Source organism: Eutrigla gurnardus (assembly GCF_963514095.1).
Source record: "Eutrigla gurnardus genome assembly, chromosome: 3".
Taxonomy (NCBI): domain Eukaryota; kingdom Metazoa; phylum Chordata; class Actinopteri; order Perciformes; family Triglidae; genus Eutrigla; species Eutrigla gurnardus.
In genome coordinates this window covers 9,259,150-9,286,796 of record NC_139917.1, presented here as the reverse complement: position 1 = coordinate 9,286,796, position 27,647 = coordinate 9,259,150, and the positions used below count along the sequence as shown (strand labels likewise).

The 27,647-nt window shown below is 41.1% G+C and overlaps 3 protein-coding genes and 1 pseudogene across 4 annotated transcripts in view; 3 read left to right on the top strand and 1 right to left on the bottom strand.

Moving 5' to 3' along the window:
• Nucleotides 1-10,211, top strand: part of LOC311010811 (pre-mRNA 3'-end-processing factor FIP1-like) — a 16,373-nt pseudogene extending 6,162 nt beyond the window's left edge. The window contains exons 2-14 of the transcript XR_014599425.1: nucleotides 1,517-1,594; nucleotides 1,771-1,901; nucleotides 2,321-2,385; nucleotides 2,547-2,652; nucleotides 2,745-2,844; nucleotides 3,284-3,402; nucleotides 4,358-4,408; nucleotides 5,071-5,170; nucleotides 5,332-5,482; nucleotides 5,596-5,677; nucleotides 7,061-7,310; nucleotides 8,862-9,011; nucleotides 9,624-10,211. The product of XR_014599425.1 is annotated as a pre-mRNA 3'-end-processing factor FIP1-like (transcript). The remainder of the gene's footprint in view (nucleotides 1-1,516; nucleotides 1,595-1,770; nucleotides 1,902-2,320; nucleotides 2,386-2,546; nucleotides 2,653-2,744; nucleotides 2,845-3,283; nucleotides 3,403-4,357; nucleotides 4,409-5,070; nucleotides 5,171-5,331; nucleotides 5,483-5,595; nucleotides 5,678-7,060; nucleotides 7,311-8,861; nucleotides 9,012-9,623) is intronic.
• The window catches only part of LOC311010881 (tubulin beta-4B chain-like), a gene marked incomplete at both ends in the record, with an annotated part of 69,311 nt that extends 56,200 nt beyond the window's left edge, over nucleotides 1-13,111 (bottom strand). The window contains 1 exon segment of the mRNA XM_084005524.1: nucleotides 13,055-13,111. Within this exon segment, the coding sequence (XP_083861650.1) occupies nucleotides 13,055-13,111 (57 nt within the window).
• A 3,019-nt stretch (nucleotides 13,112-16,130) lies between these two features.
• Nucleotides 16,131-23,641, top strand: LOC311010737 (uncharacterized protein). Its single transcript, XM_084005332.1, has 7 exons — nucleotides 16,131-16,235; nucleotides 17,013-17,211; nucleotides 18,665-18,807; nucleotides 22,867-22,928; nucleotides 23,038-23,151; nucleotides 23,264-23,362; nucleotides 23,447-23,641. Exons 2-7 carry the CDS (start codon nucleotides 17,089-17,091, stop codon nucleotides 23,569-23,571), a joined length of 666 nt encoding a protein of 221 aa, XP_083861458.1. The 5' UTR covers nucleotides 16,131-16,235; nucleotides 17,013-17,088; the 3' UTR covers nucleotides 23,572-23,641.
• A 363-nt stretch (nucleotides 23,642-24,004) lies between these two features.
• On the top strand, nucleotides 24,005-27,144 carry LOC311010709 (uncharacterized protein). Its single transcript, XM_084005297.1, has 6 exons — nucleotides 24,005-24,227; nucleotides 24,353-24,501; nucleotides 24,594-24,655; nucleotides 24,783-24,896; nucleotides 25,412-25,510; nucleotides 26,436-27,144. Exons 1-6 carry the CDS (start codon nucleotides 24,096-24,098, stop codon nucleotides 26,603-26,605), a joined length of 726 nt encoding a protein of 241 aa, XP_083861423.1. The 5' UTR covers nucleotides 24,005-24,095; the 3' UTR covers nucleotides 26,606-27,144.
• Nucleotides 27,145-27,647: the final 503 nt, after the last annotated feature.

The following is a 27,647-nucleotide window of genomic DNA, read 5'->3' as shown; positions in this document are numbered from 1 at the left end:
TGTCTAAATATTCCACAATGTTTTTTTGATAAAATGCAATTTCACCGAAGCCAGAGCTATATAAGAAGCCACAGAAAAGGGTTCAAGATGAGATTGTGATACCTTGTCCATAAGAGAATATAAAGAGCACCATTGTTGAGGGGTCAGCATGTTTTCACTGTTCAGAAAGAAATCAAACCAAATTCCTACATCTTCAGACAGATTTTCACCATGGTAAAGTAAGGATTTAAACTGTGGAGCAGGTTTTTCAGTAAAATTTAAAGACTAAAATCATTAAACAGGATGTGGTTCTGCTTATAATTATTTATTTTCTGTTTATGACAGACATATAATTATATTAAACAGCTTTGGGACATTTTCTTAAGTTGGTTTGGTGATCTCCTGACTTTTCCTCTGCCATCATGAGGTCAATATTTGTGATTTTCAGTTAAAATGTTGCAGCAGCTATGGATTTCTAAATGCAGACATTTATGTTCCCCATCAGAATGAAGTATAATCAATTGATGGTGTATGGATTTTCCATCATCTGGTCATGTGACCAATATTTTAATTTATGATTAAAACAAATAATATTCAGCTTCGACTGTGCTGCTCAGTTCAGTGCAAATTAGCAGATGTTAGCATGCTAAAGCACAAAACTAAGATGTTGGACATGGCGAGCGTTATAGCTTCCTGCAAAACATCTTAGCATTAGCACGCTGCATTTAGACTCCTGTTGATGCAAGGTAGAAGACAGGCCTACAAGATAGCCTAATAATGCAGCACCTTGCTATTTGATTCAGCTAGTATGCATATTCACACATTTTGAAGAGGCTTTTTGGGGCCCATGGACCAGGGTCAAGCGGTCTTGTTCACAGGGGATATTTTCACAACTTGCAGTAGGAAAAGCCCAGGTGTTAATAATGACATAAATGATGGCTGAATTCCATTTAGCTGCTTTGATTTCAGGATCCAGCTATTGAGCATGCTAGCTCTCAGTCTTACTGTGGCCCCCTATGTCAACAAGAGAAGAGGGTTGTGTGGAAGCGACTGCTCATGGTTTTGCATGTCAGATGTTTAATAAATACATATGTGTGCAATGTTTGGGTGTCCTCATAGCTTTGGCCATGCAGCCCATTTTAATACCATCTTCAGGGGTCAGGGACCCATAGGGGGTCCGCAGTTTTACTTCAGGGGTCCTCGAAATAATTTGACTCAGATTTTTACATAATTCTGCAGTGAATTCGAATTCTTCATATTGCAGATAAAGGAAAGAAAAAGATAATAGCATAAAAAGACTTAGATGTTGTTTGTGTCGAATTGCACCTTTTTAAATTCTGTGTGGCATTTGCATGGTAATCGTGAAGTTGGAAAGCATGAATGAAGTGGAACTTAATTCGGAGCAGGGGACATATCTAAGAGCATGCAGGTGTTGACATGCAACGCTTTTGACTCGGTGCTTAAATGCAGCTGGTTAAAGAAAATTCACCAGATCTTTAAAAGACATTTCAAAGAAACTTGATGTTTATTGTTTCATTTTCTCTCCAGTGCACCTGCTGATGCTTCAACAGAGGATGCCGCTGCACACGCTACAGGGAATGGAGTGGCCTCCGAGGTGAGTGCAGCTGTAGTGTGTGTGCACACAGTCACAGTATGTGTTGTTACATTTTCCATGCTTTGTTGTCTGTTTTGTTTGTGTGCTGACTTACCTCCCAGTTTTAATTCCTCTCACAGTTGTTTTCTGTCCCTCTGACAAATGCTCATGTCTCATACTTTTCCCCTCACTGTCAGGCAACAGGTGATGGTGAGGCTGATGGTGCAGTTGCAGGCGAGGATGTCGACAGTGACAGCGACAGTGATGATGACGACGACGACGTCCGAGTCACCATTGGAGACATAAAAACTGGAGCACCACAGTATACGTAGGTTTTTTAGGTGTTTTGTGGATTATTTTAACTGTTATTTGCTACTTTAAAGAAAGTCAATGTGTTTATGTTAGTAAACAAACAGAAATTGGGTATTCCTACCAGATGCTTTTTTGTTCCTAATCAAAAAGCTAAGCTCCTAGTATTTATTTTTACACTTCAAATTGTTGTATTTATAGGTTTGTTGTTGCTTTAATATGAGGCTAAAATAGCATGTATGGTCCACACAAAAAACTGAGGATGCTCAAACTTTGGAGTGCAACATATGAACTGGAGTGAACTGAAACTGGCATTGATCTTGTCGGTATACACTATTATACTATACTGTATATGTGGTGTATATGACAGCTAATTTAGAGGAGACCCTGTGATATCAATGACAGTGTTTAAGGATTTTTCATTTTTTGTCCTCCCAGAACTTATGGAGCTCCACCTGTCAATCTCAACATAAAGACAACGGGCTCCAGACCTTATGGACAAGGTATCACCCTCTCATCTTGAACCCTTTTCTGTGGCTTCTTACAGCTTATTCTTTTCTTCACTATTCTGCACTGTTCTGTCCAAAACACTGATCACATACACACAGAGTTTGAACATGATGTTCATTTCCAGTTAACAGTTTATGATGTTTATTATCCGCAGCCTCCAAGATGAAGGGAGTGGATCTGGATGGTCCTGGAAACATCAACGGGGTCCCAGTGCTGGAGGCAGACCTGGAGTCATTTGAAGAGAAACCCTGGAGGAAGCCGTGTGTGTGTGTGTGTGTGTGTGTGTGTGTGTGTGTGTGTGTGTGTGTGTGTGTGTGTGTGTGTGTGTGTGTGTGTGTGTCAGACTACTTTAATTCAATGAAGACACATGGAAAGCTTACTGTGAAAAACAGAAGAGACTGTGCATGGGCCTGGAGGTCTCTACTGTTGGCTCGGTGGCAAGCAAGATCACTGTGAGCGAGACCAGTACTTACTCTGTCCTTGTTCTGTTCTTTCTGTCGACGCCCTCTACGGCCTCTCATCAGTTAGTTTGAATCAAGTAGTTTTCTTAATGGTTTAAACAGAAAGATTACTTTATAAGATATGCTTTACCCCCCTTTTTTTGACCAGAGGAACATAAACAACAGTTAAAACTGTAGTGTCATTTTATACATGTATATCTCCTAAATGTCTATATTGTTGAGAAGGGACTGAATATATATATATATATATATACCGGTATATATATATATATATATATATATATATATATATATATATATATATATATATATTTATATTTATATATATAATAAGACAAAAAACATTACATTTAAAAATCATTACTAACTATCTCTACTATGATTAACACGTGAAATGTATTAACAAGCTTATTTTTTGGCTCTTCCTTAGGTTCAGCAAGGCAGGACGGGCAATGAAAAGGACATATCCAGTTTACCCATTCACACCTCAAAGCCAGACTTCACATCTCCTGTCAGCCTGTACAAGCCTGCTGTCAGTCAGGTCTCCAGGTAACACTTCTGCTTCTATCTTCACTTATAAATATATCTGCTCATATAACACCTTTCCCTAGAAGTGATGTGTACAGAAAAGTAGATAAGCTAAGAACGGAAGTGTGTTTCCATCCACGTGTTTTATGTGCATTTTCAAATTAAGTATTAAAAACCTGAGTGAAAATGCTTGAAATTAACAAAATGTTGAAATATGCAAAATAATGTTGTCGGTTCTATATCAATAAAAGGTGAAGCATGTGACTTAAACGTCCGCTGAGGCCCAGCTTCTGACACAGCATTGAAATAAATGAACATTTAAAGAGTATAGGGAGAGTGAACATTTTTATTTTAATAATTTAAACATGACTTTTATTCATTGCATTGTGACTGTGTGTCTATGTGCATATGTCAATTAAAGCTTTGAACAGATACATATCATAACATTAACTATTTTTATAGAATGCAGAGCAAAGTTTTGTTGAACAGATCCATAGAAAAAAGAGACGGCAAACTGGTTGGACGGACATGCCGCTCCACCAGAATCATCTCTGAATGCAAAGCAGGGCACTGAATCTAGAGAGATCATTTTTAATAACATCTCATTTCCAATAGTTATTGAACATTTCCTTAATATTGGCGTAGGAAAAACCTTTGTTAATCGTCCCTTCAAACTTCGATACAGATCCGATTGCCAGTCAGCACGAGCCTAATTGACACCAACAGTTTAGCTCGTTATCTCGCATAAACGTAGTAAATGGAAACATGCAGTAATTCACATTTTCTTTTTCCTGGTTTCCTGCAAGATGGTTTGAAATGTGCACTACATTTGGATGGAAACTTGGCTTTTGTATCTAGACAAGGGAGGGCTGTAAGAGGAGTGTCCCTGTGGTTAGAGCAGGTCATCCCACGTATGTGTGTGTTTAGGCCGTTACTCTCATCTCCTTTACCCCTGTCCTTTGTTTCTCAATGGTAGGATCTCTCCCCCTCAGTGGCCTGGCCCGCCCCCGGACATGTCCTATTATACGTAAGTTGCCATAGCCTTGTCCCCACTTGGTGAAATGCTCCTGATGGGAAATGTATTGATGTGGGGCTGGAAAGTTAATATAAGTTAGAGCTCTGACACTAGAATATCACCATTGTAACTGAATCCACAGCTCGTTGGTTCGGTGGCTTGTTGATAACTAGCTTGTTGGTAAATTGAAAACCTTTTTATAGAGATTATAAATATGATTTTTTTCTTTCTTAGATATGCAACCTTAACACTAGGATTGTAGTGTATCCGTTAAAAGACATCCTTACTTTCATAAAGGTTAACTTTGGTATATTTAAATAAATGTCTAGATCAGCCAGGCCAATAAATATATCACCTACGTTAGGTTTGAGGTCCCACTCAGTATGTATATTGGTCACAGTTCTAAATCTAAGTGATCTTTATCCAGATTGTTCATATATATTTGAACATGATTATAACATTGTCTCAAAAATCCAGTGTCAGACTGTAGGTTCCATCGCATTTTCCAAACTGCAGTCTGCATGAATGATTTAGTTCCGCATTGTTGCAGACTTTTATGTGAATTAGATATTTAGTTCATGTAAACTGCTGATTGTGTGTCATCTTGTTTGTGTGGACGTAGACGTGGTGCATACTCTGTGCCTTGATTTTATTTTTTTGTATTCCTTTCCCAGGAAGACGAGTGGAACTATAGATGTGATTGGTGGAGGGACGGCCACCATCAGCAGGGTTGAAGGGCGACGCAGACATAATCTAGAAGGCAACAATATCCAGGTACGCGGAAGCAACATAGTCACTCTGAATACAAAAAACACACTTTTTGTATGTGATTTCATTTTTCCTGGTGAAAACATGTTGTTACCCCTACTACACTATAGTTAACACCAAAAGAAACTGTTGCGAGTGTATTTTGTCATCTTGCCTGTTTTCTGCAGGTGATCGCTGAACAGTCAGATGCTGAGCCAACTGCAGCAAAGATTCCCCCCTTCTTTCCTCCTGGACCGCTTCCTCCAAACATACCCCCGTCTCCTTTCCTCCCTCCACCGCCCAACGTCAACGCTGCACCTCCACTCATCCCCCCACCCAGTAGGTTTATTGTTTCTACACTGGTCTCTTGGTGTATTTGATTTGGAGCAGCCATCCTATCTTACCTCGCATCTGCTCCGTTTTATTGTTATTTCTCTCTGTCTGCCTCGTAGGGTTGCCCATTCCTGTCCCTCCTCCTGGTTTCCCTCCTCCACCGAGGGGCCCCCCTCCTGCTATCATCCCCACTATGGACAGGTAACACACACACACACACACACACACACACACACACACACACACACACAGTAGACTGTGTATAAGAAGTCAACCATGAAGTAACTTATTGGTTTTAAAGCCACAAGTTGAGCATTTTCACTGCGCCATCTTGTTGTTGTTTTTTTGCAACCAGCAGTGACATGATATGGTGGAACTCAGTAAAACCGAACACCAGATTAGACATTTTTAGGCGACCAAAGTGGTTACAGTCAATTTTCATGAACTGAAACCAACCTAGAACAATGGCTCATTACTTGACAAGTTTGTTGCAAAACCTGCATGTTATCTGGTCAAGTGGAGTGAGAGTCAGGCAGTCAGTCAAGTGATGAAACCTTCGAGTAATGAAGTCATCGTGCCACATGTAGCTTTAGGCCTACATTCATGTAACGTAATCTTAGGATATAACTATCTAGTTTTAGATAACGTTTTTCTTGTGGTCTAAGTGGTGTAGTTTCTTCCTACTTATTTTTCACAATCTAATCGGGGACAATGCATTCTCCATTTTGAAGGAATATGACTGTTGGTAGTTGTTGTTGGTTTTGTTGAAGTATACCAAATTATTGCTTTATGGGTTATTGATTTGAGGATGATTAAGCTAAGATATGTGCTAACTTCAGTTGTCACACAATAACTATTCACATATTCTGCAGCCTGATGGAGAGCAGTCAGACACTTGTGTCTGTGTTGGTGAGGTTGGCTCACAAACACCAAATGTCAGATGTACAAAACATTAATTTTGGACCTGTCAACATTTTTAAATTATTAATTCGCAATCATAGTATTTTTTTAGAAAGAAGCAATAATTTTATTTGGCACCTTTCTCTATCAATATTACCTTTTTAAAGCAGGCATGTCACCGTTCTATTACAGCGAGACTACAGCCACAATGGCTTACTGCCAGCTATGCAGCCCAGGAGCCACACACACACACACACACACACACACACACACACAGCACAACATCTGCATAAGCTCTCCTGCTGAAGTCTCCATCTTATCTGTCAACCACTGTAGCTTGTTAAATGGGTCACCAGACAAACATTTATCAGAGAAAAGTGTGCTTTTTTTGCAGGCTAGATAGCAAATTTACCAATATTAGAGAGGAAATTATGACCTGTTTAATGTCCTAATACTAGCTCTGAGCAGTTTATAATACATAATTAAAACTACTAATGCTGTTTTCTAAATAAATGATTTTGAATGTGTTTTATACAAATTATCACTACAGATACTTAGTAAAAAGGATAATGTTTAGATTTTTTTGACAGGTTACACTGACTTTTTTTGGGACAGTGGTGGAAAAACAGAGTTGGTCTGGAGACTGGCAATTCTAGTTCTTAGAAAGAATTGGCAAATTAGCAGGTCAGATTTGTCATCTCTAATAACTATCTCTTCGGGTACCTTCCCCTTTACCTTTCAGGAGCATACCCGCCACCCATGACTGGAGGTGTGCCTCCTCCTTGGCCCCCTACGATGGAGAACTCTAAACCCTGGGACTACTATTCCCGTCGAGATGACAAGCGAGAGAAGGAAAGAGAGAGGCCCAGAGAGAGGACACATGAGCGGGAGAGAGAGAGAGGGAGCACAGCCCTTCAGCTATGAGCTACACCAGGTGAGATGGACAGAATCGCACAGTTGTTGTCATAAAGTGTCGATAAGTGGGTCAGTCGTTACATGACGGATTCATATTGATGTAGTTTGTCTGTTAGTGTCATTAGGGCTCCAGACTTACTTTCCCAGTGGCAGCACTGGTGCGACCAGCAGCTCTTGATCTATTCCCACCCTGTTTTTGGAACAGCATGGGATAGAAGTCTGTGGAGGAAAGTAACTCAGTACTTGTATTCAAGTACTGTATGATTTTGGGGTACTTAAACTGGTACTATATTAGTGTTTTTAATTGTGTGGCGTTTCTTCCTCACTACATTTCAGATGGGAATATTGCACCAGCTGCAACACTTAAATGCATCCTCCATTAATAATAATCTATTAATATGTATAATAATGCAACAACTAAAGAGCCCATTTGGCTGCATACTGAGCACATTTACTTTTTGCTTCAAGTACATTTTCTTGATCATACTTACAGAGTTCTTTTTTAACATCTTAGTACTTCAGTAATAAGTGATCATGAATTAAGAAAACATCTTTGTGAGGGAGCATTTCTGCCCTGTCTGCACAAATACGGTCCCATGAGCACGGGGCTCGCAACTGCACTCTCTCAATTGTGAGGTTGATTTTTGAGACCTTGGAGGTGGGGAAGAAATAGACGGTGTCTGAAGTCTACGCTCCAGTGAGCGTGATCAGCGTGCGCTCGTATGAGCTGAACAGTGAACAAATTGGCTATCACAATAGCAATGGGGTGCATTCAGACATAAAAGTCTGTAGGTTTACAGAATGGAGAGATATTTAATAGGAACAAAAAGAAGACCAGATGTTGCTTCCGAGTCGACGTGCTCAGTGATGGTAATCCAAAGAAAATATGACAGAGTAGGGCTTCATTCATAACGTTTAAATTCAAATTATTATTATTCAAGGTGCGAATATGAGACTGGGAGCATTTTGAATGCTTCTTAATGGCTCTCAACATGGTCGACGCCTGTGACTCGTAGCCGACGGTGTTAACGCCACGAACTATATAAAATATGGCAAACATTCTGACCGAGCTAACCGTCAGAACCAGAGGGGGAACTGGAGGATGGCACTGCGCTTCACTGGACTGCGTTATCAGCTGTAACCGCCTTAGAAGAGGAGTGCAGAGCGGCGCTGTGAGCTCGTCAGTGGCTCACATGCCAGCTATGTCACAAAGCAACATAGCATAGGGGCTGCCCATACATGAACATGATTAACACTATGAACTATACAGTTTATAAATGAAGGAAAAGAGAGTAAAGATATCAGAGTGTGTCTGGCATTAGCAGATACCCAGAGTTGGGGTATTTGAAGAGGTATCATAGGATTTCTGTCTTCAGTATTTTGAGTTTTGAAAACAATTTTACCCTTGGAAGACACTGAAAATCATATTTTAAGCAAACGGAGGGATATGTCCTTGCATTCAGTATTACTCTACTGTAACATCAAAGGGCCTATTTTTTTTATCAGAGCATAGGCAGCATGAAAACATGACATTGTAAAGTGAAAGCTCTTGTTCTTTCAACTCCTGTAGCGACGAGGAGCGGTATCGTTACCGCGAGTACCAAGAACGCAGCGGTTATGCGGAGCGGCATCGTGAAAGGTCGAGCCGAGAGAAAGAGGAAAGGCACAGAGAGAGACGGCACCGAGAGAAGGAGGAGGGACGCCACAAGTCCTCTCGCAGGTACGTAAACGCACGCTAAACCCTTCCCCAGAATCATTGCAGCAACTCTAAAGATGTGAAGATGTGAATGAGCTTGGGATCTTAAAGGCTGAGCATTGTTGTATTTCAAAGAGTCTGATCCTCCATTTTCCTTGTCATATTTCCATCTCATACTAAGTAGCTCTACATTGCAATATGAGAACAGTGCTGTTACTTTATTTCCATGTCTTTTAGCATGATTTCATGCTATCGTAATAATTAAAACCTTTTATATAAACCTTTTATATATATATATATATATATATATATATATATATATATATATAAAATATCAGAAATGCTTTCTTTTTGTCGTCTCCACCTCTTGTCTTTCACCTCACATCACCTCCTTTATTCTGATTTGGCCTCTCTGCCATTTTAATAACCCTTCTGTCTGTCTCCGTTTCACTTCACCTTTTCTTTTTTTCACCCATTGATCTTCTTGTCTCCGACATAACCTTTTATCTCCCTTCCCCTATTGTCTTCCCTCCATGCCCTTTACTCTCCCTTTGATATCTTTCCTCTGCCTCTCGAATCTCCCCTCTCGTCACCTCCTCTGCCCTTTCAACACTCCTATACTTCTCCTTCGATTAGCAGCAGTAGCAGGAGAAGGCACGACAGCGAGGAGGGCGACAGCCACCGGAGGCACAAACACAAGAAGAGCAAGAGGAGCAAGGAGGGCAAAGAGGCCAGCGAGGAGATCAGCGCAGACCAAGAGAACCAGGAGGCCATGGAGTAGTGGTCACCACCTTGTTTGTCCTCTCTCTGTCTGTCTTTGGTCCTGTCTGTCCCTCCATGTTTCCCACCTTGTTCAATCACTGTTCTCCTCCCTCCTGCTGTCGTTCATCCTCACCATCACTTCAAGCAGAGAATGGCTTAAGCAGAGGAGGTTGTAATGGAGGAGTGGTCGTCCTCTTTACTTCGTCTGTCTTTCCATTACTAGCTGACATCAGACATGGCATCAGTCTGTCTTCATCCCCCACCCTCTTTCTTCCACTCCCCCCCCTCCCCCGCTCTCAGCACTGCTGTAACAATTAGGTAATGCTCAGAGATTTCACTGTATAGTCAGAATGATCAGCAGCTCTTTAGCTCTTTTTTTCTGTCCTTTGTTTGTTTGGTCTTGTCCTGTATGAAGACATCTATAGACAGCTGTCAGTTTGTTGAGTTCAATTAAAAAACACTTTTGATAAGATGCCTTTTTGTGACTTTGTTGGAAAAGATACATAACTAAATATTCAGGTATTTAATGTCCTAATGGTGGTTAATAGGAGTCTTTCACAGAACTTTGGTAACTGTATAATCTACCCATTATGCATTTAAAAATGAACCTTTTGGGTCTGAAACATTGTGACCATCGGAATCTTTAGAGTATTAATGTAGCAGAATACAACTATTTGCTACGGAAAGATACACTGCCTGGCCAAAAAAAAAAGTCACACACAGTTTTGGTCATGGCAAGCATTTGCCATGGCATCGCTTTGATAAGCTGATACAATTTCACAACATTTATTTTTGTCACCAAGAAATTCTTCTCCAGCGTACCCCAAAGATTCTCAATGGGGTTCAGGTCTGGACTCTGGTGGCTGATCCATGTGTCAAAATGATGTCTTGTGCTCTCCAAACCACTCTGTCACTATTTGAGCCCGATGATTCTTGGCACTGTCATGTTGGAATATGCCCGAGCCATCCGGCAAGTAAAAATGTATTGATGGAAAAAACAGGTCATTTAGTATATTCAGGTAGTCAGCTGATAAGCTCATAACGTTGCTGAACCTCGACCTGACCAACTGAAGCAACCCCAGATCCTAACCGCTGCCCCGGGTGTACAGTAGGCAACAGACCTGATGGGTGCATCATTTCCTCCACCTCTTTTATTTCCCTGATTCACCCATCACCCTAGAACAGTCTCCTTAGTTGTTTTCTTTGTTTGATGTAGCCCAATAATTTGACCCTTCTGTAACTTTTCTGTATCTTTTCCACAACCACAGGATCTGTCTTCCCACATTGTTGAGAAGCTACTCACTGCATCGGTTTGGGTAAATAACTGCAAGGCAGTGGAGTATAGTTTCTACCTGAGCAGAGATTGAAGAATCTTGTGTGTTGTAATCCAAGTTTCTCTATGCTTTGTTTACATGGCCGGCCTTGCAGGCTTTTTGAATGAACGTTGCCTGCTGGCTAGCTCACAGCCACCGCTCTGCACTGGGCTTGTACTGTGGTTACAGCTGATAAGTTTCACCCTCCGGTTCCCCCTCAGGTAAAAAAAACTGTCGGCACTGTTTGCTGCAACCTGTCGGCTCAGCCGTCACAATGTTGGGAGCCATGTGGATGCACTAGATAAGCCCTGAATTTCATATTGAGCACCTTTTAAACTAAGTTTAAGACCAACTGTAGGAGAGATTGTGTGCAGTAGGTGAACTTCAAAACAAACAAATCAATTACAGTTCAATGTCTGATGAGGTCATTTTATTTTTGTGAGAAAAACATATCAGACAAATTATTACTCAAAGTGATTGTCTCAAAACATGTCTGTAAAGATCTTAAACATAATCCCACTGTGAAATTTGACTTTGCTGGGGGGGATTTGGACTTGTGACCCTAGTATTTTTAAAGTCCTATCTCAGTATTAATATGTTGGATTTCGGACGTGTTTTATATCCTTTACATTCATTGGAGTCCCCCGCACTTCTGGACCCGCACGTTCAGACCCCTTGTGGTTTTTTTGACAGTGCCACCTACTGGTTGACTGTAAAACTACAACTGCACACAGTCTGGACCCTTATGGATTTTTGACAGGGCAAAGTCCAAATAAAACACCAAGATCTATTAGTTTGTAAAGCTTGAATTACTTTTAAACTTTTTAAAAATCTTTTGGACTAAATAAATAAATAAAATCGAAATAAAACACTAAAATCTAATTGTTTGTGAGGCTTGGAAAACCTTTAAACTTTTTTGGGCTAAATAAATAATGAACCTCCAATGAAATGACATGCTTTTAAATGTTCTATTGCATGGGGTTATAATGACAAAACAATCTTAACATAGCCTACAATGAAATGAAATGGTTTCAAATGTTTTATTGCACAAGCTTTCACTTTATACGATGGCAGTGCTCCTTCCTTCCTCATCTGCCTTTCAAGCCTCCTGAAGAACTCGTCCACTTCACTGAAACAGACAAAAATGATACTACTGGAATAATAATACTGGAATAGAAGAACCATCAATGTATTTAGAAATTCCTACTTCTCTCCTCTTACCGGATAACAGGCCCTGCCAGGAAGACCTGCTCTGCCTCCTCCCATGAAATGGCATTCACTGATGAGATTCCATATATGATGGCCTAAACAGAGTTTTAAGCAATTAAATTGATTTAAAATCAATACAAAAACTTCAAATATCTGCCATTCATTCCAGCTTTTAAAATTCTGTAGCACGCACAAGGTTATGCTCACCTCTGGAAAGAGAACCCCACAAATAAAGCTGCAGTCCAAGCAGTGGTCGTGAAGCTGTGGCCAACATCCTAGTCCACATCTGTGAATTGAATATCCTTCAACAAAAGAACATATTTGAATTGAATTACTAGTCAGTCCTTGCTGACATATTTTCCTGAGACATTATTCTTTCATTTGGTATGCCGTTTTTAAAAATATAATGCACTGATCCAGTGCCGTCGTATAGGGGGGGAAAGGTGATGACAATTCTAAGGGCCCACAGCCCGCTAGGGCCCACACACAGCCCCCAGTAGGTGGCAATGAATGGGTAGAGGGGCCCACACCGATATTCTTTCAGGGGGCCCAGAATTCCTAGCAACTGCCCTGCACTGATCATACAATATATAAAAAGAGTCTGAAAAGTGTGACAACATGGCCTGGGCTTCCCTATCAGGTAAGAAGACAAGAAGTCAAGAATGTCCTACAAGAATGTGTTCAGACTTTACCTTGATAATTAACAGCTCTGTTAAAATGGGACTGTAGGTGGGAGAATTGGGAGAAAGAATTTTGGGAGGTGGGAGAAAGAATTTTACTGACCTTAGCTCCGATTAGATTGCCGCACTGGCCGGCTTGAAGTTGGACGATTTCCCTCATCGTGTGGGAAATCGTCCAACAGGGTGTCCTGTCTCTGTGTGTACTCGACTCAGTCTCAACGCTCAGACAGCAGAGCCTTGGAAAAAAGACATGTAAGAGAATATGGCAGTTTGTGGAGAGAACGCACTTTAACGAACAACACTATAAGTTAAAGCATATTCCCGCCGTGCTGCTTCGGCGCGCGCGGCCTGGCTGGAGGTCGCGCGCGCGGCAAGGACGAAATTTTGATTTCAGAGGTGGGGGGGGGGGGGGGGGGGACACAAGTATTTTTAATAAAACTCTAACACTTTCAGTTCACTGTTTTCTAGTAGTAGTGCTATTGCTTTTTTGGTTTGACTGGTTGTAAATCACGTAGCAAAACATTATCACCCAATTCTAATCCAATAGTAATAATAACAACAATAATAATAAAATATTTTATTGATCCGATTATTGAGAGCTTTGTAAATGATGAGGAGGATCTTGAAGTGGATATATGCTGCTTTATTGGGAGCCAGTGAAGGTGTTGCAGGATGGGTGTAACGCATTTCTTTGAGTAACTTACACTTTGACTTCTAAAGAAGTCTCTTATGTCCACTTTTCTTTTTTTAGACATCCTGGCTGCGTCTAATTACCAAACACACACGCACGCGCGCACATACGCACATGGACACCGATTCAAACGTTAATGTAAATAAAACCTCTGATATTACAATCCTTCTAGCTGACGTGAACTAGTTCTAGTAGCGGACTCCTGTAGGACTCCTGACCGCAGACTAGCAGACCGCTCCGTGTGCAAGCAAGATGGAGTGACAGCGGGGACGGCCAATCACACAAGAAAAGGCAGAGCCAATCGAGGAGCTTGTGGGCGGTATAAACTAACTTACTCCTTTTGAGTTCTCCTATCGCCTTTCCTTAACCCCGTGACGTTTTCCCCAGAGGTCAAGGAAGAGGAGTTAGGAATAGGAGTTAGGACCGTATTTTTTTACTATTCGACTGCACCCCAGGCTCTAGGAAAAGGCATCGCCAAGTAGGCCTCAAACACGCCATGTAAACCCATTTTACCGCCATTAAACCAGCGGCTCGCGTTTATAAGGTTGATATAACGTTATCGTCTTCCTTTCACCAGAAATCCTTGCTTCCTTTTTTCGCATTGCGGTAACGTTGCCGAACAAACACTTTTCACCAAATCCAAATCAACATGGAGCAGTTTTTGAACTTGGTATTAACGATTTGCTACGTTACGTTTATTTAGAGATACGTTTTAAAAATGCAAAAATACGTTTAAATCGTATTTCTATTCGTCTTTAACTCCAACACATGATGGTACTGAATACGACCCAAAAGGGCATTCGTTTTGTTCAGATTTAAATGTCCATTTTCACAAAGAGGACATGTTTATATTTCCAGGGTGTGGTTTCAGTGGCGCGAACGGGCACAAAGCGCCGCTCCGGGAGCAGAGAGCCCGGCGGAGAACACGACATGAGTCAAACGAATAATAGTTTAACTAACCTTAGCGCCAATCTGGTTTCCACATTGGCCGGCTTGAATATGCACAATTTCTCCCATTTTCCTTCTGGATACAGTGTAAGAGCTCTCAATGAATGTACGTATCAACGGCTCAACATTCGTCTTTATACTATAAAGACCCGCCCCCTAAGTCTCAGCTCGAATGTTAATTGGCTCATTTGCGCAAGCATAATATACAGACACCATTTTGAACCAATCAAATGTTAAAATGCCCGCCTGCCAATAACATCGGCTTTCTATTCTTCTTGCATTTTTTTTTTTTTCTCATTAATTTAATGTGATGATGTGTTGACCTGCCAAGGGACTACAGATGAAAATTAGCTCTTTTGCTAACTCTGGCATATTTACATTTTGAGTGTAAACTGAAAATTGTGATGTTGCATCTCTTACGGAGGGGATGGAAGACCAAACAGATGGTGTGTGTGTGTGTATGTGTGTGTGTGTGTGTGTATGTGTGTGTGTGTGTGTGTGTGTGTGTGTGTGTGTGTGTGTGTGTGTGTGTGTGTGTGTGTGTGTGTGTGTTTCAGCCAATCACAAATGCGCAAAATGCACAGAGAAAAAGCTGTGCTGTGGCCATGGTGAGGTACCCCTCGTGGGAATGCAGTCATGTGATTGGCTGAGAATGAGGGAGGCATCTGATTGGCTACAGAGAGTTCCTTGTTGAAAAAAATGCATTTGTGAATCCAGCCACGTCAGGAGAGTCTCGAAAATCCACAAATAAATACAGTAACCATTTTTAGTGTACCAATTAAGAGAAATTACATCTCTGACTACATACAGACTGGAAATCAAGCATTTTTACTGTACAACCTATTATTCGTTAAATGTAGGACTTTAACTTTGTAATTTCTCTTAATTGGTACACTAAAAATGGTTCATATTAAACATACTTGTAGTCCTCTATGTGTAGAAGTCAAATATACCACCCATAGCCAGGAATTATTGAGCAAAGTGTTTTTACAGTAGCTCAAATATGGGCAAATATGCAATCTCCAGATACAAATATGGGACTTTGTTGTTGAATTTCTCCACATTGGTACAGTAAAACAAATGATAACAAGTGTTTTTTATTCATCATAGGCTCATGAATCACTTTAATGTAACATTTTATTTTCAATGGTTGGTAGGTTCGATATATAGCTTACTGTTCTTAATACCTTTATTTTGAAAACCAAAAGTAATACGACGTTTCTCCGCATTTACCGCAATGCTGAGAATACTTGTACACTCGAAATTTAAGTGCGGCTGATTTGACCACGGAGATCGGTGTTGCGGCTGGCTTGACCGCGGTAGTCTTTCATAGCATTATTATTGACATTACAGTTGCCATGACAATAATAACAAAGCTACTCTTGAATACAAAAGCAGACTATAATTGCCTTTATTCATGAATAAGCATCACTGACAGGCAGCTCCATATGGATAACCATTCCGCTACTGAAGGTGAATTATCTCGAATCTCACAAGATTCCCCAACAGGTCAAAGTCCGCGCATGCGCCTTTGGACAAGAGCAGATCCCGCGATTTTAAACGGTGAAGAAGGAGCACGGACGGGTCGTCTCCATCGGACTGTTTGACAGGAGGTGCTGCGTGGCTGGGCTAGCTCTGGGCAAACGTAAGTTACTGCCTTTTTGCTTTACATTCGTAATAATGTAAGTCAGTAGGCCTATAATAGTTTGACTCCCGTTTGCTTGAAGCGGTATAACTTCCGCAACTGTTCACAATTATGTTAATGTCAGTGTTTAGTCAATTTAAAACAGTTTGCTAACGTGATCAGATTAAAAACAAAGGCGTTGTACAACGTTCTACCAAATACAGGACAGGGCTGCTATCCATTATGTTTCACTTTGTTAAAATGTTAACATTTAACATATTTCTTGAGTGTTTAGCTCTGCTAAAATTTGATTTAGTAGATAACTTTACTAAGTGGAGCTTGAACTCCGCTGATTATATTCATTTCACTTCTATAAAACGTGAGGTTTAAAAGAGGGTGTGAGGGAGACATTTGTGAAAAGCCTGAGGAGAAAGTCTAGTTGTCATGTGTTAACAACAAGCAGCAGGGGGACAGACAGGGGACTTCAGACGTCAGTCCTCAGAGGACAACATGTCCTCTGGTTCTGCTCGCTGGGAATTTAGCCTTTAGTTATAATTAATCCCTCAGGATTTTTTAAGAAAACAGCTATGATGCAGATTACTGTCTGTCTCAATTGCTGTCAGTCTGTCCCCTTCTCTATACCAAAATCTTATGATATTTTTTAATTTAAATCAGCACTTAAAAAGAGAAGAAAACCAACAATGAATGTAACCTACTAATTAAGTGTTATGTACTGTATATTCCTTCATAACCATCAACACATGCTCTGTAGTTTATTTTGACATTTTATTTTTCCAGGGCGAGACTGTTCATATAAACCAGTGAGGAGATACACCTGAAGACAAACACAGGAGAGAAAAACAACATAGGAGCCATGGAGAGGATGAAGAAGTTTGTTGCTGTTGTTGTGTTGCTGAGTCTTCTCTCAACGGGACTCTCTGCTCCTTTGAGCAGCTGCGACAGTTTGGTAAAACCGATAACTATCAGCAATGAAGACGTAAGTGCTGCTTTACTTTGTATCTTAAGTATCTATGTTTAATTACACCTATTTTTGTTGTCTCTTTATTGGCCTGTGAACTTCTTTTTAGGTTTCACAGAGTTCTGGTCTCTACCAATGAAAAGTCGGCAAATCACTTTGGGTAACATTTTGTTTTACAGGTCCTTAATTTCCTAATAATTAACGAGGAAGTTTCTTGGAAATCACTATCACTATGTGATATGGTACAAATTATGAACAAAACAGGAATGTCCTTCAAAGAAAAGCCGCATTAAAATGTAGATAAATATTCCTTTATCATTATTAAATACCTAGTCTGCTCTGATTGGTCAACCAGCATGGTTATCAGAAATATCACACCCCTTACTATAACAGGCGACTCATGCTCAAATCTAACACATTACAAAAAGTAATGGAATGGAACTTAAAATTGGTTTCAGTTAAAAACATATACATTTAGATATGTGCATGGTGTGCATTAATCTGATGTCCGCTATAATTTAGTTTATGTGATTGCTCTGAGGTTGCAACCAGATATCACAGCATTTACCTGAACTGTGACCCGGGTCACAGGTCGCAGTCTGGAGCTCTGTATAGCCCTGTATAATACTGATGTTATATTTCAAACATATTTAATTTGGTATATCGAACAACTCGGGATGCACCGATACCAGCATCAGGTATCGGTCCGATACTGTGCGTGTTTACTTGTAATCATAACGGTGCTTCGATACCACCACGTCAATACTTTGCGGCAGTGACATCAGGTAGGCGGTGAAGCAGGAGCAATGACAGCCGTGACGTGATTCACACGCTCTCTGTTGCGAATGTCGGGGCTAACTGCTAGATTCACAGCTGTAACGCCATCAGACACTAGCCCCTTTTTCTGCTAACTTTTTGTTGTGGTAATGTTCCTTTTTTCCTCCCCATCGTCTTTGTAAAGCTGGAAGAGTTGCTGATGTTTTGAAGATGTGTTACCAGGGCGATGCGCCGCCGGAGCATTTAACAAGCTCAGAACGTTGATCCGAAGGAGATTAAAAGCCGGTAGTTGCTCACACCGTAGTAGTTGCCGGCCATTGTATGCATCAACATGTATATGATGCACAGCAACTTTGCTTGCGGTTGAAGAGTCGTGTAAATATGCACAACAAGCAAAAGTTCACATTTCATTGTTTTGATTTGCTCAAGCTACCGGTAATCAGATTTCCAACGCTCATTACATATGCCACACAGGCGGTGGCAATGTCACGGCCTCTCGTAAGTAATTATAAGAACTGTTATGGCATTATTATGACTCATATCGGTACTTGGTATCGGCAAGTACCCAAATTTAAGTACTTGTACTTGTACTCAATCTGAAAAATATTGGCGCATCCCTACAAACAACTATATGTCTCAGAAATCCCCCCAGAGGTTGAGAATGCCCTGATGTGTTACTGTCTGTGTGCTTCAGATGCTGGGGAGATGGCTGTACATCGGAGGGAGCTCTGACCTCCCAGGAAGCCGCTCTCTGAGCCATCTGATGACCAGTGTCTGGCTTGACATCACTGCAACTACCCAGAGCAACATCCTCAATCTCCTCCAGACTCAGAGAATGTAAATTTCCACACACACAATCACACCACAGGACTGAAGGCGACATGTTTCTGCTGTTAGGCTTGACCAATAGTTTATAAGCTTCCCATAGAATTTCTAAAGGTGGACTCTGATGGTTCCTGTTGGTGTGTTTTTTTTTAATTTCCTGCTACTATTGAGAAAAATGTAGAAGGAGGAACGTATTGTATCATAACTAGACACATCATGTTAATGAGATATTTTTGTGCTCAGATCTTCAGTATTTTAGTTGAATTTGCTAAGGTGCATGTGTGCCCATTCTACAACTCCATCACCGGATAATAAGTGCAAATATTCACCATCTTGCCAAAAGTACTGCTCACCTGCCTTGACTCAGAGATGTGTTCGATACCATTTTCCCTCCCGAGACCGATTCAGATACTCGTGCTGTGGGTATCGGCCGAAAAAAAGATCATACTACGCCAATGTGATATGATTATGGTTATCATTTAACCTGGCTCAGGTTAAACCCTTTGTAAAACATGAATGAATACAGCAAATGGAAGCCATTTATTTTTAAAAAGAACAGTATGAAACTTAGTTCAGCGTGAGATTTTGGCTGAAGGTACGTGTCCACAGGCAGCGTTATTTCCACGCTTCCCATTCATTGTCTATGTAAGAAGCTGTGCAATGCCTTCGCGTTGCGGCGAGTTTCGAGAGATGGCGCCGCCGCCTGCAAGATCTCGAAAATAATTTAAACTGACCGTTGACCATCTAAAATAAAGACAGATTCAGCAACTGCATAGCTTATTTCTCACATAAAATGTTTTCAGAAACACATTTCAGTGAACTATTTTCTTAAATAAGAGAAATGATCCCGATAATTTGTCAGTGTGAGAAATACTAGATGTGGCGTGTGAGCGTGTAAACAGGTCGAAATGCGTGTGTCTCACGCCCAATGCGTGAGACTTGAGAGCCCTGTGTTGCATGTCGCCATCTTACTGGTGGGAACATCCACTGTGGAGTACTGCCAAACCGCTGACATGATGCGCTAACATCAGCTCCTTTTAACAGGTGTCAGGTGATCAATTCTTCTTCGCCCCTCTAAAGGCCCCCACACACCGCCCAGACGTCCAACTGCCTTATCCGACCACTCTCCGCCCACTCTGTTGCCTCTCGTCTGACCAGTTCGGCAGAAAAGTTGCGTTGTACACACCGCTTCGACGTGCTTCCGACAACACAGCAGCGTGTACGTTCTGCGCTTGCGCGAGATGCAATAAGCCTCCTTAACAGCGGGTGGCGCTAGTCTCGTGCCAGTACTCCAAAACAGGAAATGCAACGACGAAGTAAAATCTGTACTCTGCGCCATCTCTGTTTATGTGGTTTGTTGTTTACCATCGTCACTTCCACCCCGCCCACACACCGCCATTGGATACTCTGATTCGCTAGCACACCGCCAATCAGAGTATCCAATGGCTCAGACGTCCAACAGCCCACCTCCTCAGACTTCGTATGCTCAGTCTGATCAGACAACGTCCGCGCGGCTCCGAAAGCTTCCGACGCAGCTGTACACACCAAACATATGTGTTCCCGACCTCGTCCGAGCCTCTCCAAACGCTTCAGACGCCCAACGGTTGGGCCGGTGTGTTCCTGCCTTAAAACAGCAGCTGCCAATGGCAGCACAGCGCAACTGCTTTAAGAGAGGCGAAGAAGAACTGTGTCAAAGCTAACGGAGCTAAGCAGTAAATAAATTGTTATTTCTAATAAATTACGTGGTAGCGGATCGGTGCCTGGACTCCAGTACTCGCCGATACCGATGCCAGCATTTTCAGCAGTATCGCATTTACGATACTGGTATCGGAATCGGAACAACTAGACTCGCATATGAACTTAAGTGACACCCTCTTCTTAATCCATAGGGTTTAATATGACATCAGTCCACCCTTTGCTGCTATAACAGCTTCAACTCTTCTGGGAAGGCTTTCCACAAGGTTTAGGAGTGTGTTTCTGGGCATTTTTGACCGTTCTTCCAGAAGCGTATTTGTGAGGTCACACACTGATGTTGGAGGGAAGGCCTGGCTCTCAGTCTCAGCTCTAATTCATCCCAAAGGTTTTCTATCGGGTTGAGGTCAGGACTCAGGTCAAGTTCATCCACACCAAACTCTCTCCTCCATGTCTTTATGGACCTTGCTTTGTACACTGGTACACAGTCATGTTGGAACAGGAAGGGGTCGTCCCTAAACTGTTCCACAAAGATGGGAGCATAGAATTGTCCAACATCTCTTGGTATGCTGAAGCATTCAGAGTTCCTTTCACTGGAACTAAGGGGCCAAGCCCAGCTCCTGAAAAACAACCCACACCATAATCCCCCTCCACCAAACTTTACACGTGGCACAATGCAGTCAGACAAGTACCGTTGTCCTAGCAACCGCCAAACCCAGACTCGTCCATCAGATTGCCAGATTGAGAAGCGTGATTCGTCAATCCAGAGAACGTCTCCACTGCTCTAGAGTCCAGTGACGGCGTGCTTTACACCACTGCATCCGACGCTTTGCATTGCACTTGCTGATGAATGGCTTGGATGCAGCTGCTCAACCATGGAAACCCATTCCATGAAGCCCTCTACACTGTTCTTGAGCTAATCTGAAGGCCAAATAAGGTTTGGAGTTCTGTAGCGATTGACTCTGCAGAAAGTTGGTGACCTCTCGACTATGTCCCTCAGCATCCACTGACCCCGCTCTGTCATTTTACGTGGCCTACCATTTCTTGGCTGAGTTGCTGTCGTTCCCAATTGCTTCCACTTTGTTATAATCCCACTGACAGTTGACTATGGAATATTTTGGAGTGAGGAAATTTCAGTCTGCATGACGAGGTGCTTACTTTTATACACCTGTGGCCATGGAAGTGATTGGAACACCTGATTTCATTTATTTGGATGGGTGAGTAAATACTTTTGCTCACCCATCCTCTAATATAGTGTATCTCAGCCTGCATTACCCGTTTTTTGGCCACTTGGAGGCAGTGCCAACAAGCTACATCGTCAGCATATAAAGTTGTTATGGTGATCATGTTCTTATTTACACATCCGATAGATATAAAAAAGTTAGCATTCAAATGGAGCCTTGTTTCTGTCCAGCTGGCTATTTTTTCTGGAAACGACGCTGATGTGAGAGTGAATCAAAACAGTGAAGTAGTGAGGCGTAAAACCAAACAAGCGGAAAGACACTAAACACGCACAGGGGAAAGTGCAGAGTCGGACGATAATTCTCAGTCCTTTCATCACTACAAGCAACAACTTTCACAAACTTAATCGCAATGGTTCAAATTATTCACTCATTCAAATGTCTGACTCCACACACATCAGCAACACCTTCAAATGGAACATTAGTAAAGACCACATTACAAAAAAACAAAGAGGCGTTGTAAGTCCCTGCCAAAATACAGTTTGAACTTTGAACAGGTCTCAGTAACCCTGACAGGTGTACTGCACTTTGTATCAATATTGTCTGTGAATTTCATCTTATGTTAAGATTTGAATAATGTCTGTTGACATCTAAAACGTGTTTAATAAATGTGTAGTTTAAATTATGGTTATTCATGGTTGAAAAGTGAAAGTTCAGTAGATGTCTAGCCTAGACCTTGTTTAATAGTATTTTCAACGTCAATGCATTTTTAATGATGATTGTAAAATATGTTCTAAATCCAGGCTGTATGTAGCCTAATAAATCTTGGTCTATATGAGAACTAAAGCACAGAGGCGACATTGAATAGACCTTGCCTCTGTGATTTAGCCACCATAATAATATCTACGTAGTACCGACAACAAATACATCCACCTCGGTCATGTGGTCAATAATAAGTCATTGGTTTATTGCAGGAGGCAACCTATGGTTCGGAAAAGTGAAGCAAAGCTGAAGTGCCGCAAAATTTGCACCCGTCCAAATAATCCTTTGAGTGCAAATATGGTCACTTCCTTCACTGGTCCCAAAAATCCAAGATGGCAAACTCAACTTTAATAATTTATTGATTGGTACTTCATTCTGCTGGCTGACTAAGTCTATCATGGCATGTTATGATGCAGCCTTTTATTTTTATTTACAGATATGGTGAATGTTCCAGCTTAGTGTACAATGTGACCTTTGAAAACAGCACATTGTATATTGGTGAGTGAAGAAGAGCCACAATGTATCAGAGAGCCATTAGAGTGGAAACCGTCATTGAAAACAAACATGATTTTCTGTGTGTGTGTGTGTGCGTGTGTGTGTGTCACAGAGCAACCTTTCTACCTCAAGGAAGTCTACCTGAAGACTGACTGCTCTGACTGTCTGGTTGTCCATGAGGAAGTTGTTTCTGGCAAAGATACTTTCACCAGTCTTCTGCTTTTTAGTAAGAAACTTGCTTTTCAGTCCTAAAACGTTGGGTTAACCCTTTGAAAACAACAAAGCAACCAACTATTTTTCTGATGAAATGTTCCCAACTCTGATATGTGTATTTCCAGGCAGGAGACAGAGTGTCTCTCCTGCTGTTGTGGAGATGTTCAAGACACAAGCTGAGTGTCTCCGCATGACACCGCCCATAATGATAGACACAAACTACGGTGGGAATTTAAACTATTTATCTCCACACGCTGCGCCTCCAGAGCTGATTGTGTCCTGACTATTGTTAATGTCTTTGTATACAGAAATCTGCCCAGACAACATCCTGCCCTCAGAGGGGATCAGCGCCTTAAACTCCTTATTAGAGGCCAAGATGGGACATCGAGTTGCAAAACTCCTCGATGCTCTTTTTGATATGTTTGTGAACTGAACAGTTTTGTTATTTTGTATGGGAAAGCGTGGGGTTGGTTCCTGATACACTTAAGAAATAAAGAAAATATGATAACATTAAGATTGAGGAACTGCTTTGTTTTCTCATTATTTGAGTTAGCATGAGGAGTAGTGGCCTGTCGGCAGTGACACTTGGGCCTATAATGCAATCATTTTTAATAGTTTAATAAATTACAATTTACATTACAATTACATTTCATTATCTTAACAAAATAAGCAAGATTTGTAACGCTGGAAGCAGCTCTTAAACTATGAAAACAGTGTTGGATAAAACAAATTCAAGCACACAGCATCTGACACAACTTTTGTGATTTTACCAACTTTAGAGGCCGAAATTTTCCGGAAATAAAACATTCACCACCCCTCAGCCAGATTGCAACACATGTGTAAACATGCCCACATGGAATGGGCGTCTGAACACAACTTTTAACAAAGCAGACACAATCAGCTTCTAGTGACGATCAGTGAAATACGCAGACAGATTTCGGATCTTTGTGTCGGTAGATGTGGCGAGTCACGATGAAGTTTGTTCACATTGCTGTGGCTGTGCTCAGTCTTCTATCGGTCGGACAGTCGGCTCCTGTGAGCAGCTGCGAGAGTCTGACCCAACTTATTGAAATCAACGGAACAGAGCAGGTAAGACACTCGTCTCTCCCAAAATGTCTTCATCTTAGATCATTTTTGCTTGCATTTTGGAAAATAAATAAATCACACAACCATTTGTAAACGTATGCAACTGAGGGAGACACTGTCTGTTTCAGCTGCTGGGGAAGTGGACGTACATAGCAGAAGGCACAGACATCCCGGCATCCAAAATGCTGACGAAGATGTTTGTGGAAACCGGGAGGGTGAAAATCACTTCTGTTGTCAACCAGACTGATGCCATCGAGCTTTTTCAGTCTCAAAAAATGTAGTTTCAAGCTTTACGTTTCACCAAAGTCTTGCTTTACAAATTTAAAAGCATGTCTGTGTGTAATTTCACTTTTTAAATACTTATGAAAGGTTTGGCATCTGCTTCACTGTCACATCTAAGATGACCTTGGCAAACAGCACTCTCTCTTCGGGTGAGTAGTGTCGATGAACCACAAACATTTGGACCGATCTTGCACCTGCACCAACAAATGTGGACTTTGTGTCCGCCATTGCAACAGCGCTTTGTTTATTTGCTGATGTGTGTTTGTCTATCTCCAGTGCAACCTTTCGTTAGTTCTGCTGTCCTGCTGAGTACTGGCTGCCCTGACTGCATGGTTTTCCACGCAAATTACACCACCGGACAACAAACATTCAGAGGTCTCCAGCTCCTCAGTAAGAATTAAGACATACGGACTGATCAAATGAATGCAGAATAAAATGATCTTTGGGAGTAACACTGAAATAGATTTGCACTGATGTCTGAGAGTTTAAATGGGTGGACAATGTTGTTAAAAATCTCCTCAAACAAAAAGAGCAAAAACGCCCCAGATTTATTTTGTGACCCTTTGGATGACCACTGGAAATCATAAAACTAGCATCAGTATTATTGTAATCCAATTATTAGAATTTCAATGATTTTTCACTGAATACTTGTAATGTACTTTTACTAGGATTTTGAATGCAGGGCTTTTACTTGAAATTTAGTGTTTTTATATTAATGTATTGGTACTTTTTTTTACCCATAATGTTTGCATGTCCTCATATTGGCCAGATGTGCGTAAAAATGTTAATGTAAAAACAAGACTAAGAGACACAGCAGAGCTTTTTACTGTATAAAATGACATTTTTGACTGACCCTGCATTAGTACCGTTATTAACTCCTTTGCGTTCACTTGTTCTGCACTCAGGCAAGAGAAGTAAGGTGACGACTGCTGAGCTGGAAGAGTTTCGCAAGCAGGCAGAATGTCTGGGCTTACCTTCACCCGCTATCCTGGAAGCAGATAAAGGTATGAGAACGAACCATGGCCATGTTGGATGTAGTTACCATGACATCACCCATTGGTTTATGGACTGCTGTTCAAAATCCAGCCATTTTGCCATCGTCAGCTTGTTGTTTTTTTGCAACAAGAAGCGACACAAGAGGGTGGACCTACGTACAACCGAGCGCTGATTAAGACCATTTTTAAGCGACCAAACAATTAATGAAATGAAAACACTGTGAAAGAGTAAAAGTTGTAAGGCCAAAACACAAACAACCCCCAGACAAGACACAACCCGTCAAGGTAGCCACGCCCTAAAGCTTTAGGTCTATTTTACTCTTAATGTGACCATCATTTACTGATTGAACATCCTGCTGTATTGAAGAAGTGAGACCATAAACTCATGTTTACCATATTTACTGAGATAATAAATCAAGTGAGAAGTATGGTCATTTTTTCATAGACTTTAACACAATCAGACTTATTTGTGCAACCAGAGGAGTCGCCTCCTGGTGGCCAGTAGAGGGAATTCAAGTTTAAGGCACTTGGATTCACTTTTCAAACCTGGAAAGTCATGAGTCATAATTCAGTCAAGTTAACGACAACCCAACTAAGTTTTTGTTGTCTAAACCTGTGAATGTGTTGTGAGTGAAGAATGTACCTGCACTTTTAGTAGTGTTTGAGTAAACTGCCTTCATTTGCACAGCAGCTACAGGCTTACCTTACTTGTGGTGTAACTATGCACAAACATAATACAGTATAGTATATGGAGTTAAATGCATACTGTCACACAGTAGCCATTTATCACCTCTTAAACTTCTAAGCGTTGAGTTGAGTTTGTTATCTCTGCCTTTTAATCTGTTCAGCACCACGGCGGATAAACTTGCATATTCATGAAATTCTCTATTCCTTGGAATGAATTAAATTAATTCATAATTGTGATACTTCACAGGTTCTTGCCCAGTGGATTCTTCCTCCCAAGAAACAGAAGTCATTGATCTAACCGAGTTGATAAGTAACATAGATTCTGAAATTTTCAGCCTGTTTGACGGAATGAGCGACGATGAAGGTGGAATGGAGGCACTTTTGAAAATGGTCTCCGGCGGATTAAAAGCATACTAACTTTGTCAGTAATTCAATTCAACAGTAATTCCGTGCTTACATAATCAAGAGGCCATATCTGCCAAAAGAGTCTTCGGCCAATAAAATCATCACACTAAATGAATAGTATGTTTATGATTGTTGTTTTTCTGTTTTTGGCTACTTGTTTTAGAGCATCTATCATCATACAAACTATAGATTCTTCCCTTTTTCAGTGTTGTAATTATGTTATATCTCTCTGTTGTACGAGAAATGAAGTAAAATCTGCATGATGCATCACTAGCAGAAACTTAATTCAGGATGCCAAGACGCTAATAAAGTAAAAATGTAACTGTTTTGTGAAAATGAAAGGCACAAATTCACATTTTCCCTCATCCTGACTTGCCTTGAGCCTCGGGATAGGTTATTGATCGGACATGTTCTCTTATCAATTGGCATATGTCCTATGTTACCAAGATTACAAGAATGTAGGTGGATGAGTCGGTGTGTGTGACTGTTTGTTACGTACAGTCACTGTGTCTGAGAGAATTCTGTCAACAACATAAAAGATGCAAAATGAATTCTATGTGTGACTGTGGCTTTTATTGGCATGACCACAGCTCATTCATTTCTTCTCAGCAAACCACAGCAGTGAAGCCCCTCTTCTCGCTGTCGGGCACATCTGTCCAGCTGTACACTGAATGTGTTCATGTGAGCTTAATCGAAGTTAGATGTCCTACTGACATCATGGATGTTCCCAAAGAGAGTTTTCTGTGTATCTTTTCTGAACTGTCACATGTACAACAACAACGACTGACTCTTCGCTTACATCATACCTCCATCCAAGACATGTGCTCATCACTTTCTGCTCATAACAACTCTCATTCATTACATCTCCCCCTCTAAGATGATTATCTCTAAAGTAAAAGACGTAGTCACCGTGACATCACCCATTGGTTTATCGACTGCCTTTTTGAAGCCTCGAGTTCAGCATTTTGGCCGTCGCTACCTTGTTTCTTGGCACCATCTTGGTTTGTCATCATTTTGAAGAATCAGAAGCTCGCTGCTTTGTTATCTACGGGTA